Source organism: Cryptomeria japonica, chromosome 11 (assembly GCF_030272615.1).
Source record: "Cryptomeria japonica chromosome 11, Sugi_1.0, whole genome shotgun sequence".
NCBI lineage: Eukaryota > Viridiplantae > Streptophyta > Pinopsida > Cupressales > Cupressaceae > Cryptomeria > Cryptomeria japonica.
This window is the reverse complement of record NC_081415.1, coordinates 300641710-300655433: the sequence shown is the minus strand read 5'-3', so window position 1 is coordinate 300655433 and position 13724 is coordinate 300641710. Positions and strand designations below refer to the sequence as shown.

The 13724-nt window shown below is 35.9% G+C and overlaps 2 protein-coding genes across 2 annotated transcripts in view; both read right to left on the bottom strand.

Moving 5' to 3' along the window:
• Nucleotides 1-2462: 2462 nt before the first annotated feature.
• Nucleotides 2463-5198, bottom strand: LOC131072446 (uncharacterized). Its single transcript, XM_058008613.2, has 2 exons — nucleotides 3572-5198; nucleotides 2463-3215 (listed from the first exon to the last, which is right to left on the bottom strand). Exons 1-2 carry the CDS (start codon nucleotides 3644-3646, stop codon nucleotides 2628-2630), a joined length of 663 nt encoding a protein of 220 aa, XP_057864596.2. The 5' UTR covers nucleotides 3647-5198; the 3' UTR covers nucleotides 2463-2627.
• Nucleotides 4103-13724, bottom strand: part of LOC131855828 (disease resistance protein RPV1-like) — a 65776-nt gene continuing 56154 nt past the window's right edge. The window contains exons 2-5 of the mRNA XM_059214567.1: nucleotides 7412-7739; nucleotides 5351-6428; nucleotides 4937-5227; nucleotides 4103-4837 (exon numbers count right to left, since the gene is read on the bottom strand). Of these exons, the coding sequence (XP_059070550.1) occupies nucleotides 4103-4837; nucleotides 4937-5227; nucleotides 5351-6428; nucleotides 7412-7739 (2432 nt within the window). The remainder of the gene's footprint in view (nucleotides 4838-4936; nucleotides 5228-5350; nucleotides 6429-7411; nucleotides 7740-13724) is intronic.

Below are 13724 nucleotides of genomic sequence, written 5' to 3'. Positions count from 1 at the left end.
CACACACACACACACACACACACACACAGAGACACACACAGACACACACACACACACACACACACACACACACACACACACACACACACACACACACACACACACACACACACACACACACACACACATATACGGACGAACCCGTACCCGTACCCAAGATTTTTTTATTTTTTTTGCCGAATTCGTGAATCCATACCTGAATCTAAACCCAAACCGGTAACTTGGGTTAAAACCTAAGATACCAGTTCTTGACATTTTAGGCTAGGTCTTGGTCCTGGTTCTTGCCTGGTCCTGGTCCTCCCCAGGTTCTCCTTGGGTTCCACCCGAGTCCTACCCAAGTGGATGGGTTCTTTGTGGGTCCCACCACAAAGAACCCACAAAGAACCTATCCACCTGGGCAGGACCCGGGTGGAACCCAGGGAGAACCCGGGAGGACCCAGGAGGACCTAGGCCCATGGGTTCCCAAAAACGGTGCCCACGGGTCATAAAAACACAAAAAGCAATAAAAAAATACTTTTTAAAATATTTTTTTAACATGTAAACCCATGTCTCTTTGATCTTTTCCAATATGCTTCACCAGTCTGCTCTAAATTCTATTCTTATCCTCTACATAAGGCTGCTCATATATTCTCTTGTTCTATCGCACCAAGCTATTCTAGACTACTGCATATCTACTTTTATTTATGTCCTTATTCTGTTCATCCTTCTGTCTTAATGCTATTCTTATTCATCTCTGTCGTGCTCTAACTTAGGATCGTTTTTTCGTGGTTGAATGATGTTGTATTATATTATTCTTTGTAATATCTGATATGTTTATAACTACTATAATATATCATTGCAACAGTCGCATTGTATATTTCATTTTTGTATGGATTGTATCATTGTAATAATCAATAATGGTAGTGATAGTATATAAATTATATAATTATATTTTATAATTTTGATGTTTGAACACACACACACAGATATATATATACGGACGAACCCGTACCCGTACCCAAGATTTTTTTATTTTTTTTCCGAATTCGCGAATCCGTACCTGAATCTAAACCCAAACCGGTAACTTGGGTTAAAACCTAAGATACCGGTTCTTGGCATTTTAGGCTGGGTCCTGGTCCTCCCCAAGTTCTCCTTGGGTTCCACCCGAGTCCTACCCAAGTGGATGGGTTCTTTGTGGGTCCCACCACAAAGAACCCCACAAAGAACCTATCCACATGGGCAGGACCCGGGTGGAACCCAGGGAGAACTCGGGAGGACCCAGGAGGACCTAGGCCCATGGGTTCCCAAAAACGGTGCCCACGGGTCATAAAAACACAAAAAGCAATTAAAAAATACTTTTTAAAATATTTTTTTAACATGTAAACCCATGTCTCTTTGATCTTTTCCAATATGCTTCACCGGTCTGCTCTAAATTCTGTTCTTATCCTCTACATAAGGCTGCTTATATATTCTCTTGTTCTATCGCACCAAGCTATTCTAGACTACTGCATATCTGCTTTTATTTATGTCCTTATTCTGTTCATCCTTCTGTCTTAATGCTATTCTTATTCATCTCTGTCGTGCTCTAACTTAGGATCCTTTTTTCATGGTTGAATGATGTTGTATTATATTACTCTCTGTAATATCTGATACGTTTATAACTGCTATAATATATCATTGCATCAGTCACATTGTATATTTCATTTTTCTATGGATTGTATCATTGTAATAATCAATAATGGTAGTGATAGTTTATAAATTATATAATTATATTTTATAATTTTGATGTTTGAACACACACACACACACACACACACACACACACATATCCGTGTGTGTGTGTGTGTACGGATGAACCCGTACTTGTACTCAAGATTTTTTTTTTTTTTTTGGCCTGAATCCGCGAATCCGTACCTGAATCCGAACCTGAACCAGTAACTTAGCTTATAATCATATTTATTGGAGTCCTAATCATAATCATATATCTTATCATCCCATAGATTTTACAATATAGAAGATCTACAACTAGAAGAACCAATTACATGATATTTTGCATGATCTTATAATTTGATAGATTTTTTCCTATATTCATAAAATATTTATATGCTTCTTATACATCACTTGTGAAATTTGTTATTAGACAGGGAGATTGCTTATAATCATATTTATTGGAGTTCTAATCATAAATATATATCTTATCATCCCATTGATTTTACAATATAGAAGATCTACAACTAGAAGAACTAGTAAGTTACATGATATCTTCCCATATCTCATAAAATATTATTTATTATGAATGCATTTATAATCAAATAAAAACTAATATATTTGTTTAAATTTTTTCAAAAATAATAAATTAATTGAAGTTTTAAACCCATGAAAACTATAATAATAATACCATAGATATTTTAGAAATTTATAATCTATCTTGCAATACGTCAACCCACTTTTTAAGAGGGACTGGATCTACTCAACAGCTCTTGTTTCATAACAATTTTCTTTTTTACTGAGAGAAGAATCTGTAGGATCGTTCACAGGGTGGCTCCACTTAAAACTCTTTCGGAAGAACCTCTCTCAGACTGTGTGCAATGGACTCCTCACCACACATTACAGATAAACTAGAATTGAGCTCATGTTTCATAACAATATTAATCTCCCAGAAGTTTTAATATGTGGTGGAAAGACTCCATGATGTTATTTTCGTGCCCTGTCACAAGCAATCCCTTCTCCACTTCACTGTGTTGGCGGTTTAGTTTTCCAAACAAACCATCGTTTCTTCTTTCAACTATGCGGTGTATAGGTGCAGCAAGGAAAGTAGAACATTGCTTGAAGACACCTAACCATATCCATTTACCCTTTTCAATCTCAGTTGAAGATAAATTATCAATTGTATCATCCACACTTTTGGAACTAGGATCACCCATGCTTCTGTAAATAGGATCATCCTTTCTTTTATAAATCGGATCGTCCTCCATTATAACTAATTCCATGCGTGGAGAGACACAATTTATAACCAAACATAGCATTGTGGCGTTGTCATTGGAGGAACTGTTTCCTCGCACTTTTAGCTCTAAGAAGGGTAAGATGGCAGTACGCAAAGAGTCAGAGAACTGGATTTTCTTGTTCGCAAAGGAGTGGAGGACAGAGAGATTGGGAAAGGCCGAAGATTTTAGAAGTGATTCCGCATCAGGGACTGCCTTAGTGCATATTATTATTTCTCCAGGCCATTTCTGTTTCTGCACACAAATGAAAATAACATAAACTAAAACTTTCATGATGAAAATAATTAGAATTTTTTGTTTCTATATACAATTATTACCTATATACTATACTATCAGAGCAAAGTTCTTATAGACTGTATTATGATTGACATCTCTTTTAAAGCTTTGGGGTTGGATGAGGGAACGAATTTTCAGTTTAAGGGATTTCAAATCATACAATTTTCAGACTGACAATTTGTTAGGTTTTGTAATGCCTTGTCTTTAGTAGTGTTGTTGTTTTCCGTATTGGTTGTTATTTAGCATCTTCTCTTTGTACAAGGGTCTGGGCCCTTTCAAGGTCCCTGCTTACCTTAATCAAAAACAATTATTACCTGTATCTTTGATATACAAGGCTCAAGCGCTGCTTTCTTCTTTACAACGAGTTGCAGCATTCTCAATCTATGCATCTGCTCCAAGCTTTCTATGCCTGGCACCTCCTAGGAAGTTTTCTACCACCAACTGCTCCATTGCTGAGCAGTGCTCCAAACCTTGTATCTTCTCCACTTTGTTGCCCTTTCTGAGTTCAAATGCTTTCAGTGAAGCTAATTTTGCAAAACTTGGAAGCACATTCAACTTCGGACAGTCTGTTATTAGCAGATTCTCCAATGATGTACAGTGTTGCAAACCTTCTAACTTCTCAATATTGTGGAGAGCTCGCAGTTCAAATACTTTCAAAGAAGCTAATGTAGAGAAACTTGGAAGCTTCTCCAAGTTTGGACAGTTTATGACTTCTATTTTCTCCATAGTTGTTGGCAGGGGTTCAACCTTCCTTAAATGCTGAATATGCCGAAGTGCAAGAGTTACAAGACGGGGACAAGATTCTTCAGAAATTGAAATCATAGACATTTTTGTTTTGTATAGATCTACCTTGGACAACGAGGTAAATTGCCCCTGCTCACAATCCAATTTTCTGATTGGGCACTGCTAATTTCCAGAGTTTGAAGATTGATCAGTCGTGTAAATGATATTGGTAAAGACTGAGCCTTTAAAGAGTCCAATGCTAAGTGCTCTAAATGATTGAGATTCCCCATAGACTCCGGTAAAGCTTGGATTTTGAAATGTGAACCAATCTTTAGAACTCTCAAATTGCTCAGTTGACCAATGTCCATTGGGAGCTCCCTTAAGTAGGTTTTCTCTGAATAGAGCTCTCTCAAGGCAGGTTGCTTTGTGATGTGACCAGGCAAATTTCTCAATTTGAAGCAATTTGAAAAATTCAAATACTCGAGCTTTGTCATTTTCTCCAGGATGTCTGGCTGTAAGACAAGCCTTTTACACCAACTTAAATTAAGATGTTGCAGCAACTTCATCTTTTTAAAAGAATCTGGCAACCTTCTCAGTTTATAAGAATAACTCAAATCTAGATGTCGAAGGTTTATCAATTCACCAAAGCAGCTAGGCAGTGATGATAGCTTTTCACAGTGTTTTAACTGCAGATGCTCCAACAATTCAAGACGGCAAAATTCCTCTGGCAGTCCCTTAACATTTTTGCACCCACACAGGGACATCTGTTTCAACTTCTTGAGGCATTCTATGGATTTTGGAATTCTTCCCAATTTAGGGCAATCAGAAACAATCAACACTCTTAACTGCATTGGAGCCTGCCACAAATTTGCAATTTGGTTACAAGGAACAAAATAGAACAATAATATATAATTAAAACTACACATTAGAAAGAATCGCAGAGCAAAGTTACTGACTTCCAGCACATCCTTCCACAAGCCTACTAACTGCCTGGATTTGTATAATTCTAAAACTCTTAAATTTTCCATTTTCAGTGGGAGATTTCTATCAGCAGTTCCAGTACAGCTAAGCCATGCCAAATTTGTTGAAAATTCGGCAATGGGTAAGTTGTCCCCATAATTCCCCTTAACCACAAATATTTTAAATTCAGGAAGGGAAAGTCTTCTTGTATTTAAGAGGAAACCAGGAAATTCCTGCACACCATTATTTGCTGCATTCAAGATCATTCCTCGGATCTGGACTTTTTCCTGATTTAAAAAGGCAAAAGCAACGAATTTAAAATTGAAAAGGTTAAACACAAAAGTAGACAAACAAATGAAGCTTTTATGTCATGATTTGTAACAATATTAAGAAATAGGTATTAACCTCACCTCCTCTTGTGTCTGAATGCCTGTAATCTGATCTCTGGACCATAGACGGCAGGGTAGTTGAGTATTTGCAATTTCCCTTCCTAAATCTCTGAAATGGCCATGCATTCTTATTTGATTATTACTGTCGAGATCAACAAAACATTTGTTTACAAGCCTCTCCCAACTGTGTAAACCACTCCAACCAGATCCCTCCCAAATTGCAATAGTTTTCTTGTGGTCTTCTCCAATAAAAAAACAAGCCACATCCAAGAATATTTGTTTCTCTTCTTCATCTAAAGAATCATAGCTCACTCTCAATCTATTTTTGATGTCTTCAGGCAATATTTTTGAGATTTTCAATAATAGATCTTCCCATAAATCTTTGTTAGAGTAGTAATAAAGCTGACCTCCAAGTACTTTCAAAGATAAAGGTAGCCCATTACAAGCACTTGTAAATTTTTCAACAAGTTTCTCAAATCCTAATTTTGGAAAGGGTTGTAAAAATGCATGCCAACAAAAAAGTTGTTTGGCATAAAAATATTTCATTGTTTTCATTTTGTAAATGGAAGAGATGTTCCAATAGGTAAGGACATCTCGTTCTCGTGTTGTAACAATGATTAAACTACCTAATGCAAGGTTATCCTTTATAGGCAATAGAGCATCTAGTTGATCTATATGATCTACATCATCCAAAATGATAAGTACACGACTATTTCCCAAACGGTTTGAAAGGATCTCCTTGCCTTTTTCTATATTGTCAAAAGGTGGTATGTTTTTGACACCCAGGTCTTTTAATAAATATTTTTGCTTTTTATGCAATTCCTTTTTTGACGCAGCATCTCTAATATCAAAGACAAAACTTGAACCATCTACATATGAGCGTTTTTGGTTATATAGTTCTTTTGCAAGAGTTGTTTTACCGGAACCTCCCATGCCCCAAATTCCCACAATTTGAGGCATACCAGATTCACGTACAGTTTTTTCAAAATCTATCACAGCTTCTTCAAGACCCATAGGATGTTTTGCTACAATTAACGGTACCACTTCAATTTCTTTCAATACACGATTCACAATATTCTTCAACTTCTCTTGCTCCACACTGCACATGTAAAATATAATTTAAAAAAACAGAAATTACATAATTAAATAGTAAAATATCAATTTTGACATAAAATAATTTATAACAGACCTCAAATATAAAAATTCACCAAAATTTTTACATATAAATTTATTGAAATCCATCAAATTTTATAGCTAAGGCAGAGGATCTAATAGTTATAGTATTTGTTGATTTAATGTCCTATATTTTTTGTTTTTTTTTGATGGAGGATTTCATCCACAATTGTTTTAGCTACCTGACATAGGAGCACAAGCTTAGACTGAACCTCTTCAGCTAAGAGCCAAGGACTGAGGGGTATCTATTTCGTCAAATTCGCCCGGGGCACGAACCCGGGCTCATCCTTTATGATGTTCTTGGTGGGCTTATTAAATATTATAGCACTACAGTTGTTACTTTAAAGTTGTTAGTGTTGATGATGAGTACTCATATTGAATGAAACGTATTCCTTAGATCTAAAGAGCATCAAATCATATGCCACATCAAGCACCGATAAAATATGACTTCGTGCACAACTATTGGTTTATCTATTTTTTGGGGTCATTTTGGACACCTCAACAAAAAAGATACGGATGTGGCATCATATTGATGATATGAACTTAAAACCTTAGCTATAAGCAGGGGACTTGCCAAGTAAACTGCTGTCTGTATTGTTTCTGGATTTGATAGTGTAAGTGTTTTTTTCATTAACGTTTCGGATCACACTCCATGATCCATCATTAGGATGATAGAGAGCAAAAGGAGATTGTAAAAAATTGGGAACGATTTGAAACTGCAAATAACTAAGAAGACTGTAAAAAATTGAAAATGATTTGAAATTGTTAATGAGAGACACAAAATTAGGATGTTCAACTATTGTAAGCGTGATGATTATATCAAGATTAAATATAGAAAATAGAAATATAAAAAAAAGAGAGGTGAAAGCATGATAAATGATGTTCAGGAGAAAGATAAATGTTGCTTACTCATTGTTATTGATGACTTCACCCTTGTAATATGAGACCTTGCGGAGTGCCTTGCTCCACTCCTTGATCTTTTGTTCACTGTATCTACCCTTTTCTTGATGCTTAGAAAAGGCTTGGGCATACATTCCTTGATCCACCCATCGCAGATCGGTGGGCTGAACACCATAGAAAACGGGAATAATAGGTTTACCGGTCTTGAGTATAAATGATAGCTCCGCAAGACACCAGGGCGATTGAGCATAGGTGGGAGAAAATATTGCTACATGAAGGGAAGCAGCACGCATTGCTTCTTCTAGTGCTGCAGGCAAGAAGTCCCCAACTGAAGCTCCTTGGTATCAAGAAAAACACCAATACCCGTGGCATAAAGGGCATCGTAGATGGCTGTGGCGAAGGTCTTTTTCACATCGGGTCCCCGATGATTAATAAATACACGGCAGGGCAGCTTGTTTTTTACTGATGAGAATGATGCAGATGCACTTGTAGATGTTGAAGCAATTTCATCAAAAGCATACGTAAACTTCATCTCTGATTGAGAAGCGATAGTGGAAGTGGAAGCCATGGAAATGCAGGAAAATTAAATGATGAGTTGTTGGGAGGCTGAGAGAGTCAGGAAATGTATAAAAATTAAACTTAGAGTCTCACGGAACTATTTAAGGATATAATACTTAAAATTTTACAGTCTATGTTAATGCAATTGAAAGTTTCTAGATTTGACTGTGCAGATTTGATCTACACAGACAAATCCAGCAGGTTTATCTGGCCCAGGGTTCATTTCTGCTCACTGTATACTTGTAAACTTGTTTAATAAATTGCCGTTTTGGATTGAATCATGGCATGCGTAAGGTGTGAGAATCTCGGGGTTATATAAATACAGAAAGTGAAAAACCCAAATATGATTGGTCGCTGGAAACCGTGTGGAAGACGTCTCTGAAGATGCTAAACTATTTTTTCCATTATTTCCGAGGTCAACTCTAGACTTTTCATTTACCCACTGTGTTTTTAATAAATATTCGTGGTTTACATCTGGTTTTCAAAATTCTTTAAAACCAAATCTTTACAAATTAGTCTATGCTAATCAACTAATTTTACTATAAAAAATTAGTGTTAACTAATTAGGTGAATAAACAAACGTTGCATAGAAAATAGAGTGGGGATAGCGAAAAATAAAGTTTTTAAAAAATGTAATTTAGGTTGATTTAATTTTTAAAATAATGATTTTTTATTTAATTTTCTAAGGTTTTATTGGGTAAGAATTAGTTTTATCAAGGAGGGAAAGTGTCTTTTGGCATATTTGTCCATTATTCACCCACTTTTTCAAAAAGAAGAAAACATAAACATATCCATTTATAATTCTTCCCTCCCACAACTACCTTTAGAATAGTAGGTTCTCCAAGGTCCAATACACTCTAATATGGAGGTATTGAATAGGTTGAGGTAATTCTCTCCTACTTTGCTTACTTAAAGCAATCCTACTGTCTTACCTTTCCTCCCACTCAAGTATGAAGGTTATTAGGACCAAACTATTGTGGAGGCTTGTTGATTAACTCTGTCTTCAAGAGGACACTAACTTTTGTTGTTTGGTACGAGTGATTGTGAAGTCTATTCCTCTACCTTTTTAATTAAGTGTTAAATTATTTTCTAATGTAATATATTATGAGTTGATTCGAGTTTGTATTGATAGGTGATACAATCATCTTAATATTTACTTTGCAATTAATCTTGTTTCTTGTTTCTATCAAGATCCTCATTAAAGAGACTAGAAGGTAGCTAAGTATCTTTTAAGATTATTTAGAGCACTTCACAACTTGTCATTAATTACACATTAGGAGCTTCTTAGCTTTTGGAATTCACAAACTTAGATTGTTATGTAGTTTGGATTAGGCACCGAGTGAAGGACATCCAATCACATAGTTAGACAACTACTCAATTCATAACAACAAATACTTCATGAAATATAGTATGATATAATAGCAGACTATAGCAGATTATATATTTTTTTGACTTGGCTTCAAGTGGCATGCGTGTGATATAGTGTTTTAAAATTTAAGACAGTAATTTAATTACTATTTTTAAAAAGGAGATTAATGGGGCATAAAAAAATTATAACAAATTTATTTTAATTCTTATAATTATTTTTCCATTTAAACAATTTGAAAATATAGTGCATGGAAAAAATGACTAATATTTATTTTTAAATTTTTAGAAGACAAATTTACTCAAAATGTCATAGTTTTCATGGGACATCAAATTTTATCTAATTATCTAATAATAATAATAATAATAAAAATGTTCTTTTGGAGAGAGTTCTTTCTTCTAGTGTGTCATATATTTTAAGATTTTTTTAAAGTATATATTATTTTAACTTCTAATTGACCTCATATTTCATTATATTGCAATAAATTAAAAAAAGATAGTAAATTTGATCTAAATATTAACAAAATATATTCTAGACTTTGAGCTTTATGGAAGGACATTTTTATATTTTTATGAAATTACCCTTAATTGAAAAAATTTGTGATTGAAATTGAATATTTTTAAAGGAGATTCATTGCCACATTGGATATCACATACACTTTTGGCATGATTTTTAAAATATTTTCCCCCCTTTTTGCATGGTGAAAAAAGCTCACATTCTTATCACATAGTAAAATAAAATGTGGTAGGAGCAACTATTTAACTAACAATGGGAATATTTAAAGGTATGAGATATAATTTTCTTTATATATAATAAAAAATTATATTTAGCAATGAATATGAATATATTAAAATTATTTTCAATATCTAATATTTTATTTCAATTTTTAAGTGGCACTGCCACCTTTTAAAATAAAAATAAAAATATTTTACTCTAATTTATTTTAAATGGATGTAATAGATATTGATTGATTTTAAGATTATTTATATTAATGTAATATTCAAACAAAACTATTTTATATGAAAAGTATTGTGTAACAAAAAAATTCATTTAAAAAGACTGAATGTTGTGTAACCATGTTAGATAAAGGCACAAAAAATCAAACAAATTAAAATTTTAATTTATTTTTGAATTATTTATCTATCTTTTTATGTGACCAAGTAGCATATGATTCTCTCTTGCACTTAGAAATGATCTTTCCAATCATAAACGATTTAGTCACTTGTGTTTTTTGAATCCATCTATGTATGCACTTTCCTCACATCATAAGATGAGCTTGAAAATTTATTCTCTTTATTAAAATTTTAATGAATTGGATTTCATCACCAGGCTTAGTCAAATATTTTGTTTTGGTAAGCTATATAAATTCCTTAAAAATGAACTATCATTTCTGGCTAAGTAGTTGTGTATTTAAAGTGCATCACAATGTGAGGTGGTTTCATCTCACCAATACCTAAGCCTCAAGCAACCACTTTGTATCATGGATTTAGTCCTCATGTACTGCAAGGTATTTTAAGGAGGGCCCCCTTTTTATACCTATTTAAACTAGACTAGGATTTCATTAGTTGTTTATAACATGTGATACACTAATAATTGGTTAGCCCTAAGAAGTTACTCACTTGGTGTAATTTTGGAGATAAGATAATGAGCTATGGATGTCATGCCTATGAAGTGTGATACTTGCAGTTGCAACATAAACACTCAATAGATCATTACAAGCATGGTTAGAAAATAATAAGCATATAAGGATGAACCATGACAAAGTGACCTATTGCCTCCTAAGAGATGCGAGTATGGATTTGCTCTCAGATCTGTATAAGCAATCCTAGTGACTTGACTACACCTAGATGGAGGATTTGAAATGATAATGATATGCAAAGATGAGATTGATTATGCTAAATTGATCCAAGAGACTAATTAAGCTAATGATATGCATGATTAAGCTATGATGATGATGCAATTAAGCTAGAAAATAGATTGATTAAGCTACATGATTCAACAATTATGCTAGAAAAATGATCAAATTAAGCTAATGCAGTTGCCTATAACAAAAATTCTCAAATGATATGCCTATAGTAACAATGCATAAGATGAAAATGAGACGGGATCCTTATTGCTCCAAAATGGGGGATATTTATAGGATTTCCAAGGCCAAGGGTGAGGTGGGAGGAATCAACGGTTAGGATTGAATCTGAAGATATCAAGGGTGAAATTGGAGGAGGTTGGAGAAGAGGTTGGAGGAAGGGACACTTGTCATCTCTGTGGTGACAAGTGTCAAGGAGCTTTGCTCATAAAAGGGCAAGTGTCCAAGAGAGGAGACATGTGGCCAAAGTGCCATGTGTCTCAAGAAGAAAATATCCACACCATAGGAGGTTAGAATGTGCAAGATATGATAGGGTTAGTTAAACCCAAGGTTCGGTGGAATGGGTTAGGTTAGAGGGATGGTTAGGTTAGGTGGTTAGAAGTTAGGAGGTATGTGGGTAATTTGAATTTAAAAATTTAAATAATAGGAAAATATTAATTAATTCTCAACAACTCATAAATTGATTTGTTTTAATTAATTAGGGGATTAGAAGAATTGATTGAAAATGGGGCGAAGATTAATTAATTTGAATTAATTAATCAAAGGGGACTATGGAAATGAACCTATTAAACAAATCCTTAGATTTATTAATAAGTAGATGAAAGGGAGAATTTAATCAAATTGCCTAATGAATTCAATTAAATTAGGAAGGGGGATTAATTAAATAATTGCTTATTTAATTAATTATCTTCAGACCATTTTTAGGTGTATACAATGGGTATGGTCCCAATCCTCTATAGTTGATGTTGTTTAACATTAGGATTGTTTGCCCTCTCGGGTAAACGGTTAAATGCAGAAAGTAAATGCACAGAACATAATGGAAATATATTAAATAACCAGCCTCTATATTAATTCCACAGTCCATGTACAATAAGTGCTTATAACATTACATCTAACACGACTAACATGATCCTACTTCGAAGAAAAGGTACACAATATATAATACCCGAAGGGGTGTGACACAACCGTCGCGACTCCAACTACCTACTCGTCGGCTAACTAACTGACCGCCGGAACTCATTATTACCGACGACAACATAACATAATATAACAACATAACATAATGATTATTCCCGGCAACATCATCCCCCCAAGAAAAGAAGTCGACTCCGACGACTTAGTACAAAATAGAGATGAATGGCAGGAACTACTGACGCCTGTCGGGCCCGGATCTTATACACTTCCTGCGTCCTCGCCTGAAAACCCTTTTCTGCTACCATCTGATGCTCAAGTGCAGATTTCACCAATATTGCTTCCTTTGCCATCAAAGTCCTCTTGTGCCTAACCCAAACTTGTCTGCAAAACACGTTTTTCAGTCTCAGCTTCCACCAACTGCTACTCAAATGATACTGTCTCCCTAGCCAATTTGTCCTCGATAGCCACTCGTGTTGCTCTCCCGGCATCCAACTCTTGGGTACGCTGAACTAAGTCTCACGCGACTATTGCCTCCAACCTAGTGTTCAGCTCCTCCCGAGCCCTCTGTGCATCCACCAAGGCAACCTCACGTCCAACCGAGACATACTCCGAGTTCCTTAAAGCATACCAGTCATGCCTGGAGGTGGCCACAATCCGCTAGCACAAATGTTAGGAGACACCTCAAATCCTCCATCACACTCCCCAAAGGCTAAAAACTGATCTGAATAACTCCCTGGTGTCATACAATTGCGCGGACCTGCAATGCCTTCCCTCAAACTTTGTTTGTTCCCAACCTCCAAATCCGTCTCCCGCTACAGCTTATGGATTCCCCGCCAATGCTTAGCTGCAGGCTTCTTTCTCACAATACAGACAACCACAACACTTCCCGTGGTCTTCTGTAGCTCAAAAATAAACTGGGGGTCTGGGGGCAATGCCCCCAGCGGGGTCGAGGGGCAGCGCCCCTCGCAGGGTCTGGGGCAGCGCCCCAGCGGGGTCGAGGGGTAGCGCCCCTCGCAGGGTCCCGGGGCAGCGCCCCAGGTGCGCTCCCTGTCGCAGTACAGGGCGGGGTCGAGGGGCAGCGCCCCCGCCACCAACACCAATTTACAACCCTCAGAACCATACAAAAGTCCATGGCGCACAAAATTTCTGTGATATTTTAAGATGCCAAAAACCCTTCTTCTCCACTCTGAATTTCTAGTGTCCTGGCTTCAAACTCCAGTGAATCATTTTAAATCTGGACGTCATCAATTTTTTTTTTTTTTTTTTTACAACCTCCCCGTACGGTCAACAATAGCACTGACACCTCCAATCGTGCGACCATCTTCCTGTGCGGTCGACACCCTCCTTACTGTACGGACACACCTCCAGCGTATCGACAACATGCTCAACTGTGCACACTG

Excerpts from the sequence above, each read along its gene's own strand:
- LOC131072446 (XM_058008613.2), bottom strand. The coding sequence starts at position 3,646 with ATGCATAGATTGAGAATGCTGCAACTCGTTGTAAAGAAGAAAGCAGCG. Across the intron at positions 3,216-3,571 it reads CTTGTATATCAAAGATACAG|AAACAGAAATGGCCTGGAGA; the intron begins GTAATAATTGTT and ends ATTTGTGTGCAG.